The sequence below is a fragment of the Mytilus trossulus genome, chromosome 7 (genome assembly GCF_036588685.1).
Source record: "Mytilus trossulus isolate FHL-02 chromosome 7, PNRI_Mtr1.1.1.hap1, whole genome shotgun sequence".
Lineage (NCBI taxonomy): Eukaryota > Metazoa > Mollusca > Bivalvia > Mytilida > Mytilidae > Mytilus > Mytilus trossulus.
The window spans coordinates 67,660,165-67,681,871 of NC_086379.1; the positions used below are offsets into that span (position 1 = coordinate 67,660,165).

The window sequence follows — 21,707 nt, forward strand, 5'->3', positions numbered from 1 at the left end:
TTGTAGTTGTTCTCCTAAACAAATGTTAAACCCCAGTCATAAGATATAGATGAATACAGGAGATAATACTTTGTATTATAAAAGAAGAGGGACGAAAATTACCAAAAGGGACAGTCAAACTCATAAATCGAAAATAAACTGACACAGCATGGCTAAAAATGAAAAAGACAAACAGACAAACAATAGTACACATGACACAACATAGCAAACTAAATAATAAGCAACACAAACCCCACCAAAAACTAGGGATGATCTCAGGTGTTCCGGAAGGGAAGCAAATCCTCCTCCACATGTGGCATCCGTCGTGTTGCTTATGTGATAACAAATCCGGTAAATAGTTTAATTCGGTAGGTCACATTCATGAAAGGGAAAGGAATTGTAGTTACGACGTAAGGAACATATCCGATATCATTTGTGAAATGGTTATTCCATAACAGTCAACCAACTCGTGACGTTGTTCGTAAAATTTACGAAGGGAGGATTTTAACTTCACCATGTGGTGAGCAGCAACCCTCTATCAAGAAAATCATGGTAGGAAATGCAAGCACGGGAATATCGTACCAATTGTGAGAAATATACCTCATATGCAGGTGCTGCTGGAATGTTCCTCCTTAGAAATGGAAAGTTCACAATTGGAAAGCTGAAATCATTTCTTTTGTCGTAAAGTTTTGTTTTCAATCGACCTTCATTTCCAATTTTTAGATGTAGGTCAAGATATGAGACTGACTTAACTGTATATGTAGTATCTTTATCTGTAATTTGATGGGATAGATGTGTTCCACATAGTCACCAAATTTTGAATTATTTAGTGAAAGAACATAATCTTTATAGCAGAATGTAGAGTAAGGATCTCCCAAACCTTATGTCTTTCTACCTAAGAAGTTCTTGCATGAAGTCAGCCTCATAAAACAAAGAAACAAATCGGCAAGTAGATGCGCACAATTTGTTTCCATTGGAATGACGACAGTCTGTTGCAGAACACGTCCTCCGAACGTAACAACTATGTTGTCAATCAGGAAATCAAGCATCTTGATAACGTCAGTTTCAGAATTGTATGGAAAAAAAAATAAAATCACAAAAATACTGAACTCAGAGGAAAACCAATTAGAAAAGTCCATAATACATGGCAAAATCAAATAACAAAACGCATCAAAAACGAATGGACAAGAACTGTCATATTCCTGACTTGGTACAGGCATTTTCAAATGTAGAAAATGGTGGATTTAACCTGGTGGACTTACACAATTTCTTAATGACACATTTAACATTAAAGCTCGAGGTTTGGTATTCCACAAACCCATGTTCAACCCACCATTTTATTCTTTAAAAATGTCCTGTACCAAGTCAGGAACATGGCCATTGTTATATTAGTGTTCGTTTTTGTGTGTGTTACATTTTAACGTTGTGTTTCCGTTGTGTCGTTTGTTTTCTCTTGTATTTGAATACTTTTCTATCCAAAATTCATGTATTTTGTTTTGATGTTATATTTGTTATTCTCACCGGATTTTGTCTAATGCTTAGTCCGTTTCTGTTTGTGTTACATTTTAATGTGGTGTCGTGGTTGTCCTCTTATATTTAATGCGTTTCCCTCAGTTTTAGTTGGTTACCCCGATTTTTTTTCTTTTCTATCAATTTACGAGTTTTGAACAGCGGTATACTACTCTTGCCTTTATTTAACATAGAGAATGTTAACCATTTACAAATTTTAACAGGTTGGATTGAGCAGTTCTATGATACATTATCAGTTCCGACTTGTTTCTGGAGGTTACTTAGATCTTCTAAGGCGTTGTACGCCATTGACATGTCTTGGTCATTGTGTTTGCTCGTCGCTGGGTACACGCTGTCATCCAAATGGAGATGCTTGTACTGATGTATCAGCAGGTATGTGGTCTTTTAAATTCAACTACGATAAAACGAAAAAAAAGCTTTTGTATTATGATTTGTTTGACTTTACGCATTCCAGTTAAAACATAAACAAAACTTGACTTTATATCTATATGCCATTTTGATATCTATAATTGCAAATTCTATGCTAACATTTCCAATCGTTGGAATTTGTTGGAATACTGGGATTCCAAATGAAACTGTCGATGAAATTAAAGATCGAATCAGATGCGGAAAAAAGAAAACTAGGTCCGAGTGAATAAAATAATATTGTGTTTTCGTCATACTTGTTATTTATGTCTGTTCTTTAACATGTTCAAATAATAATTTATTTAAATTCTTTAAGTATTTTTTTTACCTTTTTTATGAATCTAACATAAGACAAATGCCTTGGAAACGACTATAAATGATCTCACAAAGGAAAAGAAGTATAGAAATGTCTCTCAACTAACAAAATTGATGTTCCTAGTATTTAAAAAAGAAAAGTTAAACACAAAAATAAAACTAATTATATTTTGTGTCATATTTGTTAAGATGAATTTATTTTTTTAGATAACAAGAACACATTGATAACAGTGTCGGATTTAACTGACTTCTCTGGGTCTAATGACAACGATGTCCAATTTACGCCAAGTAATTCTCATCTATCAGCAAAGTGGAAAATTGTTACACGACAAGGATTGTCTCCGCTTTGGTACGTTTTCCCCCTTTATAATAACCTTTGAAGTAAAAGTGTGACAAGTCGGAGTGACTTTCAACATTAAAAGACAAAAATCGTTCGATTTTAGTAGAATATACATCCTTCATTCAATGTTTTTAACATATTAGATATTTTTGAAGTTATATATGAAACCTATTGTAAATGATGTTATTACATTTTGTGTCAAATCCCTTTTGCTATTCTTGCAAACCAATTATATTTTAATTGAATTGGTATGAACAGTGTGACATATAGATTATATTTTATTTTTGAAAAAGGGCAATAGAAAGTAGTAAAACAAAAACTTTACTGAGATATGAACATTTTGCAGGTATGAATGGAGTGTTGGTTTGTCGTCACAGGAATCACCCCGAGGTGTAATAGATACAACTACTGACCCATTGTGGCATTACTCCGGACAGAAAATGGAAGTCATTTACGGTCTTAAAAGAGGTGCATATGCATATATTATATACAAATTTTATTAACTGCATTGTGTACAAGAACAAAAAGTATTGAAACAAGTGTAGCATAATTGTTCACAAGAAATCCTTTCTTCGAACATTAATGACAAATTATTAACGTGAAAAAAAAACATTTTGAACTGAAGCAATTGTTACACTTCAAACACATCAGCTATGAAAATTTTCATATTTGTTGGACACTAAATTTACGAAATTAGCATCTTCTGCATTAAAATTGTACCCTTATTTTTACTGATATTGTTAATATATGAAATAAAAAGTGAAAAGTGTGTAAAGCAGTTAAACCTTATCTGACGTATGATATGATGATACATATCAGAAGTCACAATGATAACTAGTATTCAAATAGTACGCACCAAAAAATATATCAAATGGATTTCTAACATCCACTTCCAAGAGATAATTCATACAATTATGACATTATTTCATCAAATTACTTTAAATATTTTTTTATTGTTTATACAGGTCAACAGTTCACAGAGTTACTGACGTATTCTATATTTGTTAGAGTATGGTACAGCAATAATGCATACGCTATATTCAAGTCAAATGGTGTCACAGTTGTGTCAGAACCGGTTGCTGTCAATAGACACAGAGGAGCAGCAGTATGTTACATATAAACATTTTGTTGAATTAAATATATTGCAATGAAATATAACAGAAAATAATGTATGGTTAATTGATTGATTGTTGGTCAACATCAGCATATGGCATGCATTGTCGGGAAGACAAAAAAAACAGTTTAAACAATGTAGTGGAAGACGACCGGAAGGAAGTTCGGAAAAATTTGAACTACTATTTGAAATGAAAGTTTATTGGATTGCGACATAAAGTTTTTATTACAAAAGGTCATCTACAGAGTTGTTGCAATGATTCTTAATGTGCAGAGAGGCTTTACACGAAAAACCATCAAATTTAACGTCCCCACTCTAACCAGACGTAGCTACATACTTGTATATCCATAACAGATAACGCACTCTACTTTCACAAAGGGTTTACTGCCATTCAGAAAAATACCTAAGTGCCAAAAATTACATATCTTGCTATCTTTTTTATGTATCGTTCCTTCTGGTCGTTTTGTGACCTATGTGATCAATAATATCAAATATGTAATAAGAGTTACTCTGAATAATGTCTTGACGTACATTTTTACTTACTTTACCGTTAATCTAGAACGCTTGTAAATTTTTTATATTTTATCATTCAAATTTGTTATATATTCATCTAAATGTAACAATAACATGCAAACAAAAAATCGAGACAAGGCAAAAGCTGAAAACGAAGTTGACTTGTATTTGTAGTATTTGTATCTATATCCATCTGATGAGTGAAGCCCATTTCAACTGGTTTTTATAGTTTGTGTTTATGTTTTATTGTTCTGTATGTATGTGCGTGTCCCAAGTCAGGAGCCTGTAATTCAGTGGTTGTCGTTTGTTTATGTGTAATATATTTGTTTTTTGTTTATTCTTTTGTACATAAACCAGGCCGATAGTTTTCTCGTTTGAATTGTTTTACATTGTCATTTCGGGACTTTTTATAGCTGACTTTGCTGGACGGGATTTGCTCATTGTTGAAGGCCGAACGTTGACCTACAGTTGTTAAATTTTGTATTGTTTTAGTCTCTTGAGGAGGGTTGTCTCATTGGCAATAATACCACATCTTCTTTTTTTTTATATATATATATTAAGTTGCATTGGAAACAAATATGACAATTTTTGATTTTTTAAGGGTTAATTTTGACCATCGTGTTCGCCAAATACAAAACATTGCTGATGTCACAGTTTGACTGTTTTGTGTTTTAAATGAACTTATAATCGAAACTGTCTGTTATATTTTGATAGATGAAAAGTTCATGTGAGCGAACATATAATATGGACTTTATTTCAGTACATTTATCATTAAAGCAGTACTAAAATTAACCTTTAGAAATTTACGATTGACAAAAAGGGAAAGCTAGCGGGGCACATATACGACATAGGCTAGCGTTTCAAATAATATTTTCTTTAAGAAGTGCAAGTTGTTTTGTTTCCTTAAATAATTTGATTTATTTATTGTTAAGATTTTTGAATTTTTCAGATTGTTGAAAAAGTTCCTTCATTTTGGAAAAGTGACGTAGACTTTATCAAGCCAGGCTCCTTGTTTACAATGAACTGGGAGAACGTATTCATCGGTCCACCTGGAATGATTGAAAAATTCAATGTTTACCTAAGTAATTTTAAAGGAGGTAAACACATTATAAAAGAAGGACAAAAGATACCAGAGGGACAGTCAAATGATGCATTATGTAACTTTTGAGATTCAAGGGAAAGTGAAATATGGTTCAACAGTTCATTTTAAACAAGAATTGATCACAAATAACTTATTCAATAAAAAAATCGCGCCTTCAGAAATTACTTTTTCATGTTATCACTTGTTTCACTCGGCATTCTCATCGTGTCGGGAACCACTCATGCGGCAGATAGTGTGGGTAGAAATTCATAAGGGAGAGTGTAATAACATAGATAAACCAATCAAAATAGATATTTTAGCACATCCAACAGTCATATGATTCTAACGTGTAAAAGCTCATATTGATTTACTTAGAGGTAAAATGAAACTTTCCGACTATTGTAACTTGTTTACTGTTGCTATCATAATCAAATTTTGACTTCTAAAAAATGTCAATAAAATGGTTAGCATGTTGACAATTAAATTTTTCGACGAAAATATGCATTTTATATTTCATTAAAGATGGCCGTACGTTGACGTTTGGCTTTGAACGCCTATCATTTTGGTCTCTAGTTGAATGTTGTCTCATTTGCTGTTAAAACACAAACTATACTTACTTTTATATTTCATATTATATGCAAGACATTGAACAGTTATTTGTCAATGTCGTTATTTGCAAATTTTAAGATACCTTAGTTTTAGCTGAATCATTACTGAGCTAAAGAAAAAGATACTTCAGCCTACTTGATGAATATAATATATCTGTTTTATGCTGTGCGTTTTCGATAATCAAAACATCAGAACGGATACTTGCTGTAATTTAAGTTGTGCAAGATAGTAGTTGAGAAAAACTACATTTTACCTCTCTGTCAAATTTGCCATTTTTAATTTTATTTCACTGCCATATTTAACAACCAGACAAGACAATTGTAGGTGCTGATCTCCACAAGGTATATGAGGACATAGATTCATCCGCATCTGCTGTAAATATAAGCCGACTTAACATGCTTCCTGGAGTGCGTTATTACAGCAATGTAGTGGCATATACTTTCTCCGGACTACAGACTACAGTATCCTCAGATGGAATAATGATAGATAGTAGCCCTCCAGTCATTGGAGTTGTATATGATGGCTTAGGTTTGTTTTAGTCAATAAGTTTTGGGCTAAAGAATGTGTATTTTTTATAATTTAAGCTTTCAATTTCTTGTTTTACTGGTTCCTTTTGTAGTTTGCGATTTGTAAGATGAGGAGTTGTAACAACAAGACATTAGTATACACTTCCCATTTAAAGAGTGAAAAAACTGCACTCAAAATAAAGATCGACCCACGTAACTCTTAAAGTCAATTTTCGTATTTCGTATTACGAAACAACGTCATGAATGAGTATGGCATCAAATAAAATACAATTATAAACAACTGTATTGATAATTTCATGATATGCTTCATTTATATCTAGGCCTCCATGATTTAGAATTTCAAAACAAGTCAGACGTAGCAGCAGCCACATGGCATGGATTTACGGACATTGTGTCAGGTATCGAAAGATATTTTTGGTGTGTGGGGACGAATAAAATGGATCAAACTTGTGACGTTCTACCTCTTAAAAATGTTGGAATTCAAACATCAGTTTCGTCAATGCTCCCAAAACATTTACACAATGGTAAGCATGTTTTACCTTGCAATGTTTGGTTTAATCATTTATCATATTTTGACCACAGCACAACACATGCGTGAAAGAGACAACAACCAGACCATAGAACAGACAACAGCAGAAGTACAATAAACTGACACCGCTATGGTACAAAAAAAAAGTCAACAGACAGACAACAGTACAAAAAACACAACATACTAAACTAAAGACTGAGCAACACAATTGGTTTAATTTGGTGGGTATCATTCGGAAGGAAAGGAACTGTAGTACCGTCAAAATAAACTACTCTTCACATTGATGAAAAAAACTGTTTTTTATCAGTTTATCTATAGTATGTGGATTCAAAATAAATTATGTTAAATTCTGAAAGGCAGCTGCATTTTTAAGTATGGCAATGCGTAATTTAAGAAATAATGCATGGGAGCTTAGATATATCGTGATTTTACCACGGGTTGACCCTCAATGACTAATATTTTACTCTGAGCGACAGTAAGGGACAACCATCGTTTGTTAACGTTTCCTTGTTGTGATTTTTTTCGGTATCAGAAGCGTGTATTTTCCCGTACAATGCTTAAATTATTACGTCAGCATTTTATGACGTAGGATATTTCATTCATAAAAAAACCATATGACGTGGGAGTACGATCGGAATAGTTAATGCAATATATCCAAATTTACCACGGGTGTGTACTGCAAAGCGTTTAAAGAACGTCATGTTAGAATGGGATGCATCTCTTACGTTGACACATACGCAAAAACATACTGATATATATATATATTGAAAGAAGATGTGGAATGATTGCCAATGAGACAACTCTCCAAAAGAAAATTGACACAGAAATTAACAAATATAGGTCACAGTACGACCTTCAACAATGAGCAAAGACCATAGCGCTTAGTCAGCTAAAGAAAGGTCCCGAAATGACTATGTATAACAATTCAAACGAGAAAACTAACGGCTTAATTTATGTATATGAATACATTTTATTGACAGGACAACAAGTGTTCAATAAAATAATTGCAGTGGATTGCGTTGGACATACCACAAGAATGATATCATCTAATGGTGTAACTATCGATACAACACCACCAGTGCCAATATCGTTCCTCCACGCAGACGCTAACCTTGTAGTTAATCCATCCTTTGAAGAAACCAATGGATGCTTCATGGAAATCATGGATATTTCAGATTATCATTTATGTGACAATGATAACTGTTATAAACCGTCTTCATGGAATGGAGATGATTGTGTTGCTACTATTAAATCTGATGTTGATACCGCTTACGATGGACGATCCTTTGTATTCTTAAAAGGTGTTCTGGAACAAAATATACAACAACTTTCACCCGGAAATCTATATAGGGTAACATTCGTAACTAGTCATTTACCTATTAGTGGCGCAGTTGTGTCTAATATAGAAGGTTCCGTCATGTTTAATGACAAAGAGCATGTTTTTCACATTTTCCCGAAAAAAAACAAATCTGACATAACTTGGCATCTCCATACGTTTTACTTTAAACCTAACACGGACGATGGTAAAATAAGAATCACTAATCGTGATAAAAATCTTGGTTTTCTGATTGATGGTATAAAGATCCAGAAAGTGGATATACAACCTACTAGTGAAATCGAAAGCACTGTCCACGTACATACCGTTGGACTACATCGTTGGTCATCAATACATGCTTCATGGAATTTTGAAGATTCCGAAAGTCCTGTTTCCGAATATATGTGGGCTATAGGTAAGTTGAATGCCAGTTACTAAAAAAATTGTTTAAGAAATGCAGTTATGTTAACATTTTATTTACAAATATGAAACGTGTTACAAGTTTTATGTGTTAAAAACATCGCTCCCAACGAGTCTTCCGAGGATAACCACAAATGTTTACCCAGTCTGTCCGTCTATCATCAAAGAATCAAAATATTTCAATTGCCATCAAGACAAGATAAAGATTAGTGCATCCTTGATATACGAGTACTTTTTAATTTTGTTTTCATATGATAAAATAATTAAAAAAATATTTAATAAAAGTATATATATTGACATATTCTTTTGTTTAAACAATTATTGTTTTTTTGATTTTTTTATGTATGCTTCGCTCATGAATGGAGATCGTGTGGTGACTAACATATGTTAATTTCTTTTGTGTCTTCTGGAGAGTTGTTTTATTGGCTGTCATATCACATCTTCTTTTTTGTTATTTTATTTTTTTGTAATGAAACAGAATTATTCTTGTTAAAACGACGTGAGTTTGTACCTTTGAATTGAGTGAATTTGTTGACTAAAGTATAAAATAAATGACTTAGAAGTCAATATAAAACATTTTGAACAACTATTTTGTAAGAAGATATAGAGGATTTTTTTTATAATTCTAGGTTATACAAAAGGAAACGAAGAAATGCAGCGTTTTCAGAGCGTAGGAACAAATAATTTTGCATACAATTACAACCTTACCCTTCCTCATGCATCGCAAGTTTTTGTCACAGTTGTTGCTATGAATGCCGCTGGTTTGCGTTCTGCAGCCTACTCTTCTGGACTTAATATCGACCAAACATCGCCTGTCATTGACAAAATCCATGATGGGGCAGGTAACTATATTTAGTTGTTTGCTTGCGGATTGTATCATGTATACAAATGTTACTTATCGATTATGTCATGGATTTTTCATTATTGGCTGGGGTAATAGCCCTAGACTCCCATATCAAACCAGAGGGCTTTAGCCCGTGGGCTTGATATGGGTCGTGGGCTGATACATCGACCAATATGGAAAATGACATTGAATAATCTATTTATCACATATTTTCAAGCAGGAGAAAAAAGCATATATCAAATATGTTTAATATATTTAACAAAAATTCAAAAACCGTTTGAAAAAAAATAATAAAAAAATGTATCACGGTGAGTAAAAACTCGTATTCTGCTTGAACTTTCGATGTCATACATGTTGAACTGTCACTTTTTCATTGTGGCGTCATATATTTTCTATTATTACGTTAACATTTTATGGGAACTTTTGTGATATCAAGTAATGACGGACAAAAAACTATTCCCACTGGGGATATTAACATTTTTTCAGCTACAGCAGATTCAGAACTATCTATCGTTTTACAGACTTCATTGTTTTTATTCATTGTATTATCATTTTTCGTTTCTTGTATGAATTTACTTGAAACGTCATTTGATACTCGGAAAAAATTATCCTGATCAGCTAGCTGCCCTGATGACATTTTGTTTACAAATAGTTTTTGATTGATAGGTTTGTACCGGAAGCCTAAGTTGGGAGCTCGACATCGATATTGGGCCCGAGGGCTATTATTGGCCATGCAAAAACGTACATATCAGTACAAAATATGTGATAATAAATTTCATTAAACTAGTCAATTATAACGGAAAACATTTTCACATATATATTATACTTACATGTATATGGCTTTTTTTTTTTATTTCTTGCAAAGTGAAACCATGTTATCATATATTGTTGCTGACGGTGGTAACGTCGGTAAATATTGAGTTCTAATGAGGATCGACATTTTAGAATGATCTATAAGTTTGACTGTACCTCTGGTAGTTTTTTACCCAATTGAACGAAGTATAAAACATCGATGACCAATTATTATAAATCTCGGCATCAAACAAAACAAAATTAATTTAAGATTATGTAAGATTTCAACAATTCATAAAGGAAACCACTCATATAATGTGTTAATACTTGTGTCTATTTGATACTCATCTGTGGCGCTTTAATTAAAAACAATTACAAGGTCAAATAAAAAAAGCCACTACAGTCTGAACGAAATGAAAATCATAAAATTGAGAATGAAATATGTCAAAGGGAAAACAAACCGAACAAAGAGCAGATAGCAGTCTGCAATACAGCACGACAATTCGTTAACATGTTGGCCTCAGCTGGTCCTTAAATACAAACATTTATACTTAACATGTTTGTTTATGTTTGTTCAGGTGTTGATGTTGATGGCCAAACTTCCAATATAATAACAGCCAATTGGAATGCTAAAGATCCCGAATCGGGTTTGGATTATTGTGAATGGTCAATAGGCAAGTATATGTTGATATATAAATAAAGTTTAAAAAATGCTTCAATCTTGTCCTAACATGATGACCTGCATCATGTTTCGGAAGGTTGAAATAGAAAATAAAAATGTGTGTTACCTACCTATAAATCCTTCATTATTTGCTGCATATTGGGACACAATAATGACTTCATTTATAACCTTACATGTCTGATCACTACTTTTATTCAGACATTTGACAAGTATCTATAATGAGATGCTGGTTGAGATGAAGGCGAACTAAAGATGTTAATAACGGAAACACCTACCTGTGATATAAGGACTTCTTCTTCGTTTTTTTTTTCCTGAAGATAATTGTTGTTTGTATTATATTGCATATGGATGTTTAGAATAAAGGTTTAAAATACTTATTGTTTTAGGTTTGCAACCATATGGCAACGAACTTCAACCATTCATAAAAACAGTAAACTTAAAATCTGCATCCGCTACGCTAGATGAAAGCATCATATCTCAGAAAACTGTTTACGCAACAGTCAGATGTCATAACAATGCAGGCTCCTACTCTTCTTCTACATCTGACGGTGTTACTATCTCCGACATTCCTCCCTCTAGTGAGCAAGCTTTTATAACTGTAATACCTCAGACTTTAAATGAGTATAGTCCAGGATACTTCCATCAGCAGGACACAACATCCGTTAGAATAAAATGGTCAGGATTCACGGATCAGTTTAATATTATGTCTTTTGTTGTAAGTGTCATTGTATGTTTACAGATAGAGTAGATTTTTTTTAAATTAATGTTCATTTTAATTCATTTTGTTTTTAAAGGACACAATTTATAAAATCTTATTTTCATTTACTGGCACTGGGTCGAAACCGCTACTGTTAAACTGTAATTGTCGTGTATTCACAACTCAGAAGTCAGTCTTCTGGTAATGATAGAATGGTAACAGGCTTATAATTTGATACGTCAGACGCGCGGTCAGTGACGCTCAGACCAAATGTGTTAAAAAGTAAAACAAGCAGAGTTGAAGAGCATTAAGGATCCTAAAATTCCCCCCAAAAAGTGCCAAATACTGCTAAGGCTATATATGCATTGGATAAGAAAAATATAGACAACTAACCGGCCACTTTCACTTTTATGTTTTGTCTATCTAATGAGTTAAGCCTTTTTCAACTGATTTTTATAGTTCATTCTTATGTTGTACTGTTATACCACTGTCCCAGGTTAGGAGGAGGGTTGGGATCACGCTAACATGTTTAACCCCGCCACATCATTTATGCATGTGCCTGTCCCAAGTCAGGAGCCTGTAATTCAGTGGATATCGTTTGTTTATGTGTTACATATTTGTTTTTCGTTCATTTTTTTAATACAAATAAGGCCGTTAGTTTTCTCGCTTGAATTGTTTTACATTGTCTTATTTGGGCCTTTTATAGCTGACTATATGCGGTATGCGATTTGCTCATTGTTGAAGGCCGTACGGTGACCTATAATTGTTAATGTTTGTGTCATTTTGGTCTTTTGTGGATAGTTGTCTCATTGGCAATCATACCACATCTTCTTTTTTATATAACAGTAGTATACCGCTGTTCAAAACTCATAAATCCATGGACAAAACACTAAATCGGGGTAACAATCTAAAACCGGGGAAACGAGGAGAACAATTAACGACACAAAATCCTTATCATTTCGAATAATTCATAATTTTGCATACATTTAATTTATAAAAAATACCATATAATTGATATTCATGTCATCACCTAAGTGTTGACTACTGGACTGCCACGATTAATAAATATTCAGAAATTCACCGTTTACAAATTAAGACATTTGAGAAAGTACGTTTGCACCTCACTCTGAATAAGTTGATTAACAAGAAATATTATAATTCTTTTACGTATTGAGTCATCGTTGGCTGACACATGGTTAGGTTTCGCGTATCTACTTGTATTGGAGGTAAAACAAGAAAACCATCTCGGATGTACGACATGTATTAAATGTTATTTTATTATAATGTTTTTTATTAGATTTTTTTGAAAAAAAAAAGAAAAAAAAATTGTTCTCCCTTAAATTTATAAAAATGATCTTTTCCATCCCTACCAATACTCAGCAATCAGATTTTGATATAATTTTAAGTATTAAAGGACTTAATTTTTTTCACGATAAACGCTAACAAAAACGGGAAATATGGTTATTTCGACCGTCAGACCTGTTTTTGTGGAATAAAAAAATAAATTTGTTGTTTGGGGATCTTTATTGTAAACTTCAAACTTTCCTGATTGTTGGTAAATTTCTGAACATATTTGTAACCGAATATGTATTTAATATTTTTACAATCTCAATTATTTGATATTTTCCATATTTAATATAAAGGTACAGTTTGAAGGCGAACAAATGTACTTACAAAACTCGATGCTGGACATCAATAAACAAGTTTCTTATTTTGTGATGAATGGATTGGATTTGCCTGATGCTGTATATACCATAAATGTTGTTGCCATAAACTCTATGTATATCCGAAGTAGCAGGGTCAATTCAAATTTAACAGTTCAAAGTTCTGTACCTGCTCTTATTGGTATGTATAAAAAATGTTTCCAAGAAACAAAATAATTTATTAACAAATTCCAGATAATGTCATAGTCTCTTTTTTAACTAGAACCTCGTTTCATTTGTATTTTAACAATTGCAATGTCTAACTCGATTAATTAACAAAAAAGTAAAATCACAAAAATACACAAAATCCGAGGAAATTTCAAAGCAAAAAGTCCCTAACTAGATTGCAAAATCAATTGACAAAACACATCAAACGAATGGACAAAAACTGTCATATTCCTGACTTGGTACAAGCATTTTTAAATGCAGAAAATAATGGATTGAACCTGGTTTTATAGCGCCTTACCTGTCACGTGTATGCCTGTCGCATCAAACTCCCTTATATAAATAACGATGCGTGAACAAATAAGTCATAAAATTGTCAACTTAGAAGTTAAGCAGTCATCAACGTGTCTCAATCTCAATCCGAACAATCAACAAAAACAAATATTAAAAAAAAAGCATATATCAAATTTACAAACAACGTTCATCGCTTACATACTTTTTGTATTTCAAATCAATCCATAAAGGATTGAGATATTTAAAGTCCTGTGACTAAATGACAAGGTTCACATCAAATCTGGTGTTGAATAGCGTGTTTGACGTCAGAATATAAAAATGTCAACTAGGTAGAGATATAAAATAATTTAGTCGTTCAAAGTATTTTCCAAATTATGATAGACAATAACAATTTATCACAATTTGATTGCTTTTTTTTTCTGAGTACCTTAAAGTTTTCAAACAGATAAATTATATAAGGCCTAGTTCACATTGACCTTAACTCGGTGTTGTGTTAGTGTAACTCACACATACCCTAAACATAATTACGTTCCCATTGATAAAACTCAATGTTTACATGTAGTTTAAATCATGTTTTGTCTACATGCAGTCGATAGTCGATGTAGGCCTTCGTGTAGGTTCAGTGTACACAAAACTAGACATTCCAAACTGTAATTTTTCCATTTATATGTAAAAAAGAAACGATTTTTATATAAAATTGATACTTATAACACTTATTGATTAAGTTCTTTGCAGAAATATTTGTCTAAACTTCATACATTTATGTGTTATAAAAAAACTTTACGTAACCTTATTAACCCCTTATCAAAATTCATCCATTATCATTGCCGAACACAAAATTCCTTAGAAAAGGTCTTCCCGAATCGACTGGATATATACACTGACATAAATATTTGCCACTGGTCTTTACTCAAACAACGATTCACTCATAAATGCATTACTGAAAAAGGGTGAGGTTAATTGTTTGTTTGTGTAGAATCTCAGATCCGTTAAAATACAATTAGAAATAACAAAAATTATCACCTTCTCCTTTTGCCAAAAAAAACCCACAACTTGTAGAAACAATACCATTTGAACAAACAGAAAAGATAGAAATGTAGTGATCCTTAACATCGCAATTCTTTTTCTTTGTCTATAAGCACGCTGATGCAGCCTTTATTTTTAATGCGTAGTCGAGACATATTTAAACGACTGCAAATCATCCAAAATGACTTTCTCAAAGGAGCAACCACTTTACTTAAAAAAAAGGGGGGTCTATCGGGACATACAGATGATTAGAATGAAAAAAATAGTCTGAATCGAAAGTTTCCCCGTGCATGATAGTGTTAAATATTGAATTGGTACCATCGAAAAAATGGAAATGTCTTTCTTAAAGGAGCAACTTTACTTAAAAAAAGGAGGGGGGAGGGGGGGGAAGGGGGTGCTCTGAGTCCGAATTTTTTCTCGCGCGAAAGTTAATATTCAATTTTTTTCGATGGTACCAATTCAATATTTAACACTATAATGTATGGGGAAACTTTCGATTCAGACTATTTTTTTCATTCTAATCATCTGTATGACCCAATTTTTTTTCAATCAAATTGTGGAAAAATCCATCCCCTTTTTTTTTAAAGTCAAATGGTCGTTCCCTTACTGCTAGAAAGGTTGTTCGAAAATTTGAGTTCGGTTCTACGTAATGAACATTTAAATGACATATAGTTTACAAGTGTGAACACATCTTAAGTACAGGTAACTAAACAAGGTGTATAGATGTGGACAAATCTTATGTGAAACTAGTGTAGATTACATTAAACCAAATGTAAACATGTTTACTGTACACGGCGTTTGGTGTGAACACGGCCTATGAAAGGTTTCGTTTGAATATCTTTTCTTGATTACACTGAGGCATGATGCCTCATAATGTGATATTGTTACCAAATCGGAATAGATTTTCATAACATATTTTGAAGCTTGCACTGTTACACTTTTGCGTTGTAAAGGTACACAAACTTAAGTATCTCTTTTATACTAGACGACACAAAATGCAATATACACAGCATCAAATAAATGTATACTTGCAGAGGGTTCTAACATAACAACAACAAAGAAGGGCGATGACATAACTTTAAGCTGGACGAATTGTTTTACATATCCTGGACGGCTGGTATATGAAGTATCTGTAGGAACAGTACAAGGTGGCGCTGACGTCATTCAGTGGCAGGAAACTACAGAAAATTTTATGATTATAAAGCTCACCGAGAAATTGAAAAGTAAACGCAATCTGAATTTGTATTGTTTCATCAGAGCAATTGGTGAGAGCGGGATATTTTCTTCCAAAAGTGACGATTTTAATACATAGCTGAACACATAGCATGTCTACAAATCAGGGGCAATCACCGAAAGTTAATAACTAGTTGAATTAATTGATGTACATTTGTAATTTTTAATCATAATAATTATCAATTAGTCATTTGATTATATGACAAACATACTTAGTATCACAGGTTTTAGTGATGTATATATATATTCCCTAAATTCATTCAGAACGAAACTTACACTGTTAGATCTAAGCTTAATTTTAATGTGTTACCAAAAATATAGATACAGATTGTCGTTTGAAGAGGTATACAAATGATATATTTATAAAACTTCTTATCATATCTGCATATGTTTTATATAGTTATATATATGAAATGCCTAGACAATCAACCTAACGATGTTACAGTAGATTTGATTCGTAACTTCCTTCTACGACAACACCACCTAGCAATGCGCAGAGACCCTATCCCCTCCTCTAACTCTAGCTTATAAAAATAAGCTTTTGTTTCGGGAGGTGTTACCTTCTTGTAGGAATTAAGCAAGGATCTCTGATAAAATACACGAAGTATTTTATACATATTCTAAGGCCAGGTATTTCTTAATCATAAAAAATCCGATAGACAAGGAGTTGTCACTACACACAGGCACACATATAATTATATATACATATATATATATACATGTATTTATTTATTATATTTAGTTACAATCTTTTTCTTTCAACGTGACCTTTCGGAAATTTTTTTTTTAGTTCAACAGTTGTCATCTTATTTTTTAATTACATATAAGATTGCTCTTTTTTGTATATATAACTATAAATTATAGCAACTGAATATTTTCAGGAGGACAGAGGGTAACTTTCGTTCTGTTTCATAAACAAGCTATAATTTCTTCAAAGTTTTTTTTTTCTTGAACAAATTCCATTTTATTAATATTTTATTATCATACATTAACGCACGCCTGGCGCATATAGAAAATTTCAATCATGGTATCTTAAAGGCCGTACGGTGACAAACAAATGTAAATTGTTGTGTCATTCTGTCTCTTAAAGATAGTTGTCTAATTGGCAATCATAACACATCTTGTATTTTTGAATGTATAATGAGTTTATTCTTATAAATTTGTCTTTCCAATGTAAAAGATAATAGAAACGGGGAATGTGCCAAAGAGACAACAACCCACCCAAATGATTTTATATATATTTACTTTCCTGTTGAAGCTAAATCCAGAAAGGTGAGTTGGGAGCACGAAATTAATTTATTTTCATTTATGAAGGTTAGCTTATTTTACATCATCATTGTTTTCTTGATAATTCGTTTTTGTTTACTTTTTATATGTTTGTAAAGATAACGTTTCAAAAGGTGGCGTTATGTATCCTATTTGGAATTTTGTCATTACAGCTTGCCAAAAATACACTAAAACTAATTATTCAAAAGATTTAAATGTTAGTAGTAACTGTTTTATACTATTATAGGTTTTTTTGGTAGAAATTTGATATATATATCGTTTAGGTGAAAGTTTTGAATGTTATACTTAATACAAATTCAATATTGACTGAAAGGAAAATAAACTTTGCAACCAAATGTTTCTAAGTTTTATTTACGTGTTCCTTGATTCATATGGAGGACACATAATTTCAAACGAATCGTTAAATGATGAATAAAAAGTACATAGCATTTATTGTTAAGTTCGTGTCCGAGATTAATAGAAAATATTCTCTACCGGAATATTTGTTTGATGACTATTTTGATTATAATAATCGTTATGAACTGAAAAAATGATATCGCAATTAAATTTAAGTACATTCAAAACTGATCGGTTCTGAACTTAACTTCCAATTTTCTAATTGTGAACTTTTAATATATTTCTATGTACCGACATTCCAGGAGGAACACCTTATCTCAGATTATTCCTTTGGAGTGTTTAAGTTAATCCCACAATTTGAAGAGTTTATGTTGGTCTATTTTTAGTTTTCTGTGAAGTGTTTAATGACAGGTTTATACAACTTCTTTTTTTACTATGCCTTAAATCGGCAAAGTTGTAGCTCCGTAAAGGTTTTTCTAGAAAAGTGATTCGGTCGCATGAAGTACGAAGTGATATTTACATTAAATGCTAATAATATCCACACATGTAAAGATGTAAATAAATTTGTTTTTACAAAAAAAATGTTGTATTAGCATAACCACATGGAAAGGTTCGTTACGTATACACGTTACTTCGAAGAAAAAACAAAATTATGTATCACATGCATTTAGGACCATAGCTTATTCGTTGTTGTATTTGCAGACGTTTAGTTTGTCATATTCAATATCATAATCCTAACTTTTCACCGCCTATAGCTCACAATTAACGTTATCGAAACTAATCTTGAGATTGGAAATGCTCGCTTATTAGTCAATAACAAGTCAAAATGACATAGATTTAAACAATTATATGTCACCGCACAGACAGAAACCAACGCCACTGTTCGTGTGCGTCAAAACTTCCTCCAAAGCATATACAAGTAATTTCGAAATTAACATGCATTACAAAATCAGTTATTATAAATAAAAACACAAGGACCGTTCTTAGAAAAATTGAAAGGACTCATATTGGTCCAAAGACAATAATAACTGAACAATTATTCAAATATTCTCAAAACTTGAGTTTTTTATCAGTATACAGGCAACGGATTTATATCAGAGACGTCATTAGCCGACTGAATAAAGGATTTGCAATTCCAAAATTAAATTACATAACATCACCAGGATGTATGACAATAAATACAAATCAATACATATTTATTAATATTTTCATTAATCAAAAGTCAAATCTATGTCAGTACTGATAAGAGTTATTTTCAAACACAAGTGTTTATCTAGATATATCTCAGTTTGAAAGTGTTATTACTGTAATAACTTTGGATAACTTCCGTGGATTAAATATTTTTAATACAAACCACCGATTACCCGGATCGTCACATATTCGTATTTGACTGCTTATTAATATAAAATACATGTATATTTAGAGTTTCAAATATTTCCTCGACAATGCGGTTATAAATATTATGACAAATTCAATGAATCATTTTCTCAGAAACGCATGAACCTTTTTTTGAAGTGAATTCTTATAATCGAATAAAATTTGTTTGTTGATAACTCGGTCAATGAATCCCAACCGTATTCTCTTTGCATGTTTCCATAAGAAAAGTTATCTGCATATGTTTCATTTTAACTTAAATTTAAAAAAAATAATCTGAAAACATTGTCTTCGTGTTCATTCCGAGTAATAGTTTTGATTTTGTTCTACAATTTTTAGCATACATTGAACCAATGCCATACCATCTCTTATGTAATTTGTGAGTGATGGTATAAAGGAAGGTAGAGAACGTGCAAAAGAGCCTTAAGATTCGAATTGCTTCACAAAATCCGACTTGCATGATTTACTCATGGTGCCGTCATTTTGAAAGGGGGTAAATGGAATGAGTGCGACAACACATGTTCTATAATAACATCATCTATACATTTTGCCGAAATCAGTGCACGTCTAATCACAAGTTATGGATTTATGCGACCTAAAAGTATTTCCCCCGCTTTATATTTCAGGTTTGTGTTTGACTTTGATATTGGACTATAAAAACTCCTTGTGATCTTAAGGAAGAGCACTAGTGATAAAATGTTTAGACATGTTCAAGCCTTCCTCGATAAGTGTGAGCAAAGAACCTCGAATATGTCTCGAAGCATGCATTTAAGAAGAGATATTGATTAGACATTGAGGTTAGAATTCCACACCAAAGGGATCAGTCATGGATCATTCAGATGGTTCACAATGGCAATAACATGTTCTTTATCTCTTTTTGTTGCTGTTGGCTTTGTTTCTTTTTGCGAATTTGCATAATTTGCAGCAACTCCATCCCTATACAGCATTACACGACTAATGGATTCTATAAAATGTCCAGTAAAGGTCCACCTAACAAGCGCAGACTTTTGATTTGTTATGCCTACAGTACCACCTAATCCCCTTGAGGCTTTTATAACGGACTTTTCTGTTGCCATGTCATAGTACTGTTAAAATGTCAAGGAATCTGTCTAAATAGAAAAGTAGTCATCAATAAAAGGTGATCGAGTCTCAGGAAATTGAAGCATATCGAGTATGTAAACTGGCATCCACCTTCGTGCTGGTACGGTTGGTAACACAAATAAAATGTTACATTTAAGATCACGATCTCAAGGAAGAGACCAATTCCCCTCTCGTTCTGCTTTAACATTTGACATCTAAATGTCAACTGCTTCAAGTAACATATCCCAGTATGTAAATTTGAGTAATACATCACATCACAATTGCGTAAATGTTTCTAAAAGAGTCAAACGTATGAAATATCATATAAATGTTAATTATTTTACATTTTGCCTTAAAAGAAATTATGAAATTAAATTGGAACGTACTCTATTAAATGAAAATTATTCATAGTTTTAAATTTTTACAATAACGAATTAAATTGCTAAACTTTATTTGAAATCGTTAAAATAACATATATAAGGTGAAACAACAATGTATATGATAACAGAAATCATATCATGGATGTTATTTTAAAATGCTGACCTCAAAACTTGTCTTAGTCGATTTTTTGTTCAAGTGACGCCAATAATTCATCGTTCAATTGGACAGAAACTAGATAAACTTGATAACCTACAAATGATTCTACGAATCTACCCACGAAAATCTGTCCACGTTTTATCAGAAAAATTCGGACAATCGAGTTCAAATAACCTATTCTAGGAAATGGCACAACAAGATATATATATAAAGAGCTGTTTTTTTATGTTAACTATTAGAACATATTCACATACAGGATCTTTAACTGTAAGTATTATTACGAACATTATATGCATTCGCATAGTTGTATCTGACATTGAAGATTTTCGAATTTATCATTTTTTTTTAAATAATTCAAACTCAATTTCTATAGCTAGATTCGTACGACACAATTGAAATATATGCATAGCTGCGGTTATCTGTTATAGCTTTAGGGGTGTCTTTCGATGTTACTTTTGTTTAAAAACAAACAAATATTCCTAGACCGAGTAAAGGTTAACGACTCTTTACGAAAACATCCATAGTTTCAACCATTTTGTTTAAATTCATCTTGCTGAGATCGTTCAAAAATGAATATTCCGATCACATCCTGCTGTATAAAGCAGCAAGTAGAGAAATAATTAGTTAATCAGCGTGCTATTGACTTAATGCGATATATACTGGGTCAATGAATACCATATGGAGAGTGAATCTCGAACCCACACGTAGTATTAGGTCACTAGAATACTGTTGAACGATTTTGTTTTACCGACTATCTTAAGGATGTTCGCCTGTCAAAATTTGTTTACTTGTTTGGCTAAATAAATATTTTGATATGAGCGTCACTGATGAGTCTAGTGTAGACGAAACGCGCGTTTGGCGTACTCAATTAAAATCCTGGTACCTTTGATAGCTTTTAATATTATGTCAAAACACCTTGTTTGTAAATTTACGATAATGATTTACATATAAAAAGATGTGGTATGAGTGCCATTGAGACA

At 32.3% G+C, this 21,707-nt stretch overlaps 1 protein-coding gene across 1 annotated transcript in view; it reads left to right on the forward strand.

Moving 5' to 3' along the window:
• The window catches only part of LOC134726614 (uncharacterized), a 37,045-nt gene extending 19,231 nt beyond the window's left edge, over positions 1-17,814 (forward strand). Inside the window, exons 17-29 of the mRNA XM_063591024.1 lie at positions 1,713-1,881; positions 2,437-2,578; positions 2,916-3,037; positions 3,535-3,674; positions 5,146-5,293; positions 6,211-6,414; positions 6,734-6,937; positions 7,923-8,672; positions 9,307-9,519; positions 10,892-10,987; positions 11,382-11,710; positions 13,336-13,537; positions 15,915-17,814. Of these exons, the coding sequence (XP_063447094.1) occupies positions 1,713-1,881; positions 2,437-2,578; positions 2,916-3,037; positions 3,535-3,674; positions 5,146-5,293; positions 6,211-6,414; positions 6,734-6,937; positions 7,923-8,672; positions 9,307-9,519; positions 10,892-10,987; positions 11,382-11,710; positions 13,336-13,537; positions 15,915-16,192 (2,997 nt within the window). The 3' untranslated portion in view covers positions 16,193-17,814. The remainder of the gene's footprint in view (positions 1-1,712; positions 1,882-2,436; positions 2,579-2,915; positions 3,038-3,534; positions 3,675-5,145; positions 5,294-6,210; positions 6,415-6,733; positions 6,938-7,922; positions 8,673-9,306; positions 9,520-10,891; positions 10,988-11,381; positions 11,711-13,335; positions 13,538-15,914) is intronic.
• The last annotated feature ends 3,893 nt before the right edge of the window (positions 17,815-21,707 follow it).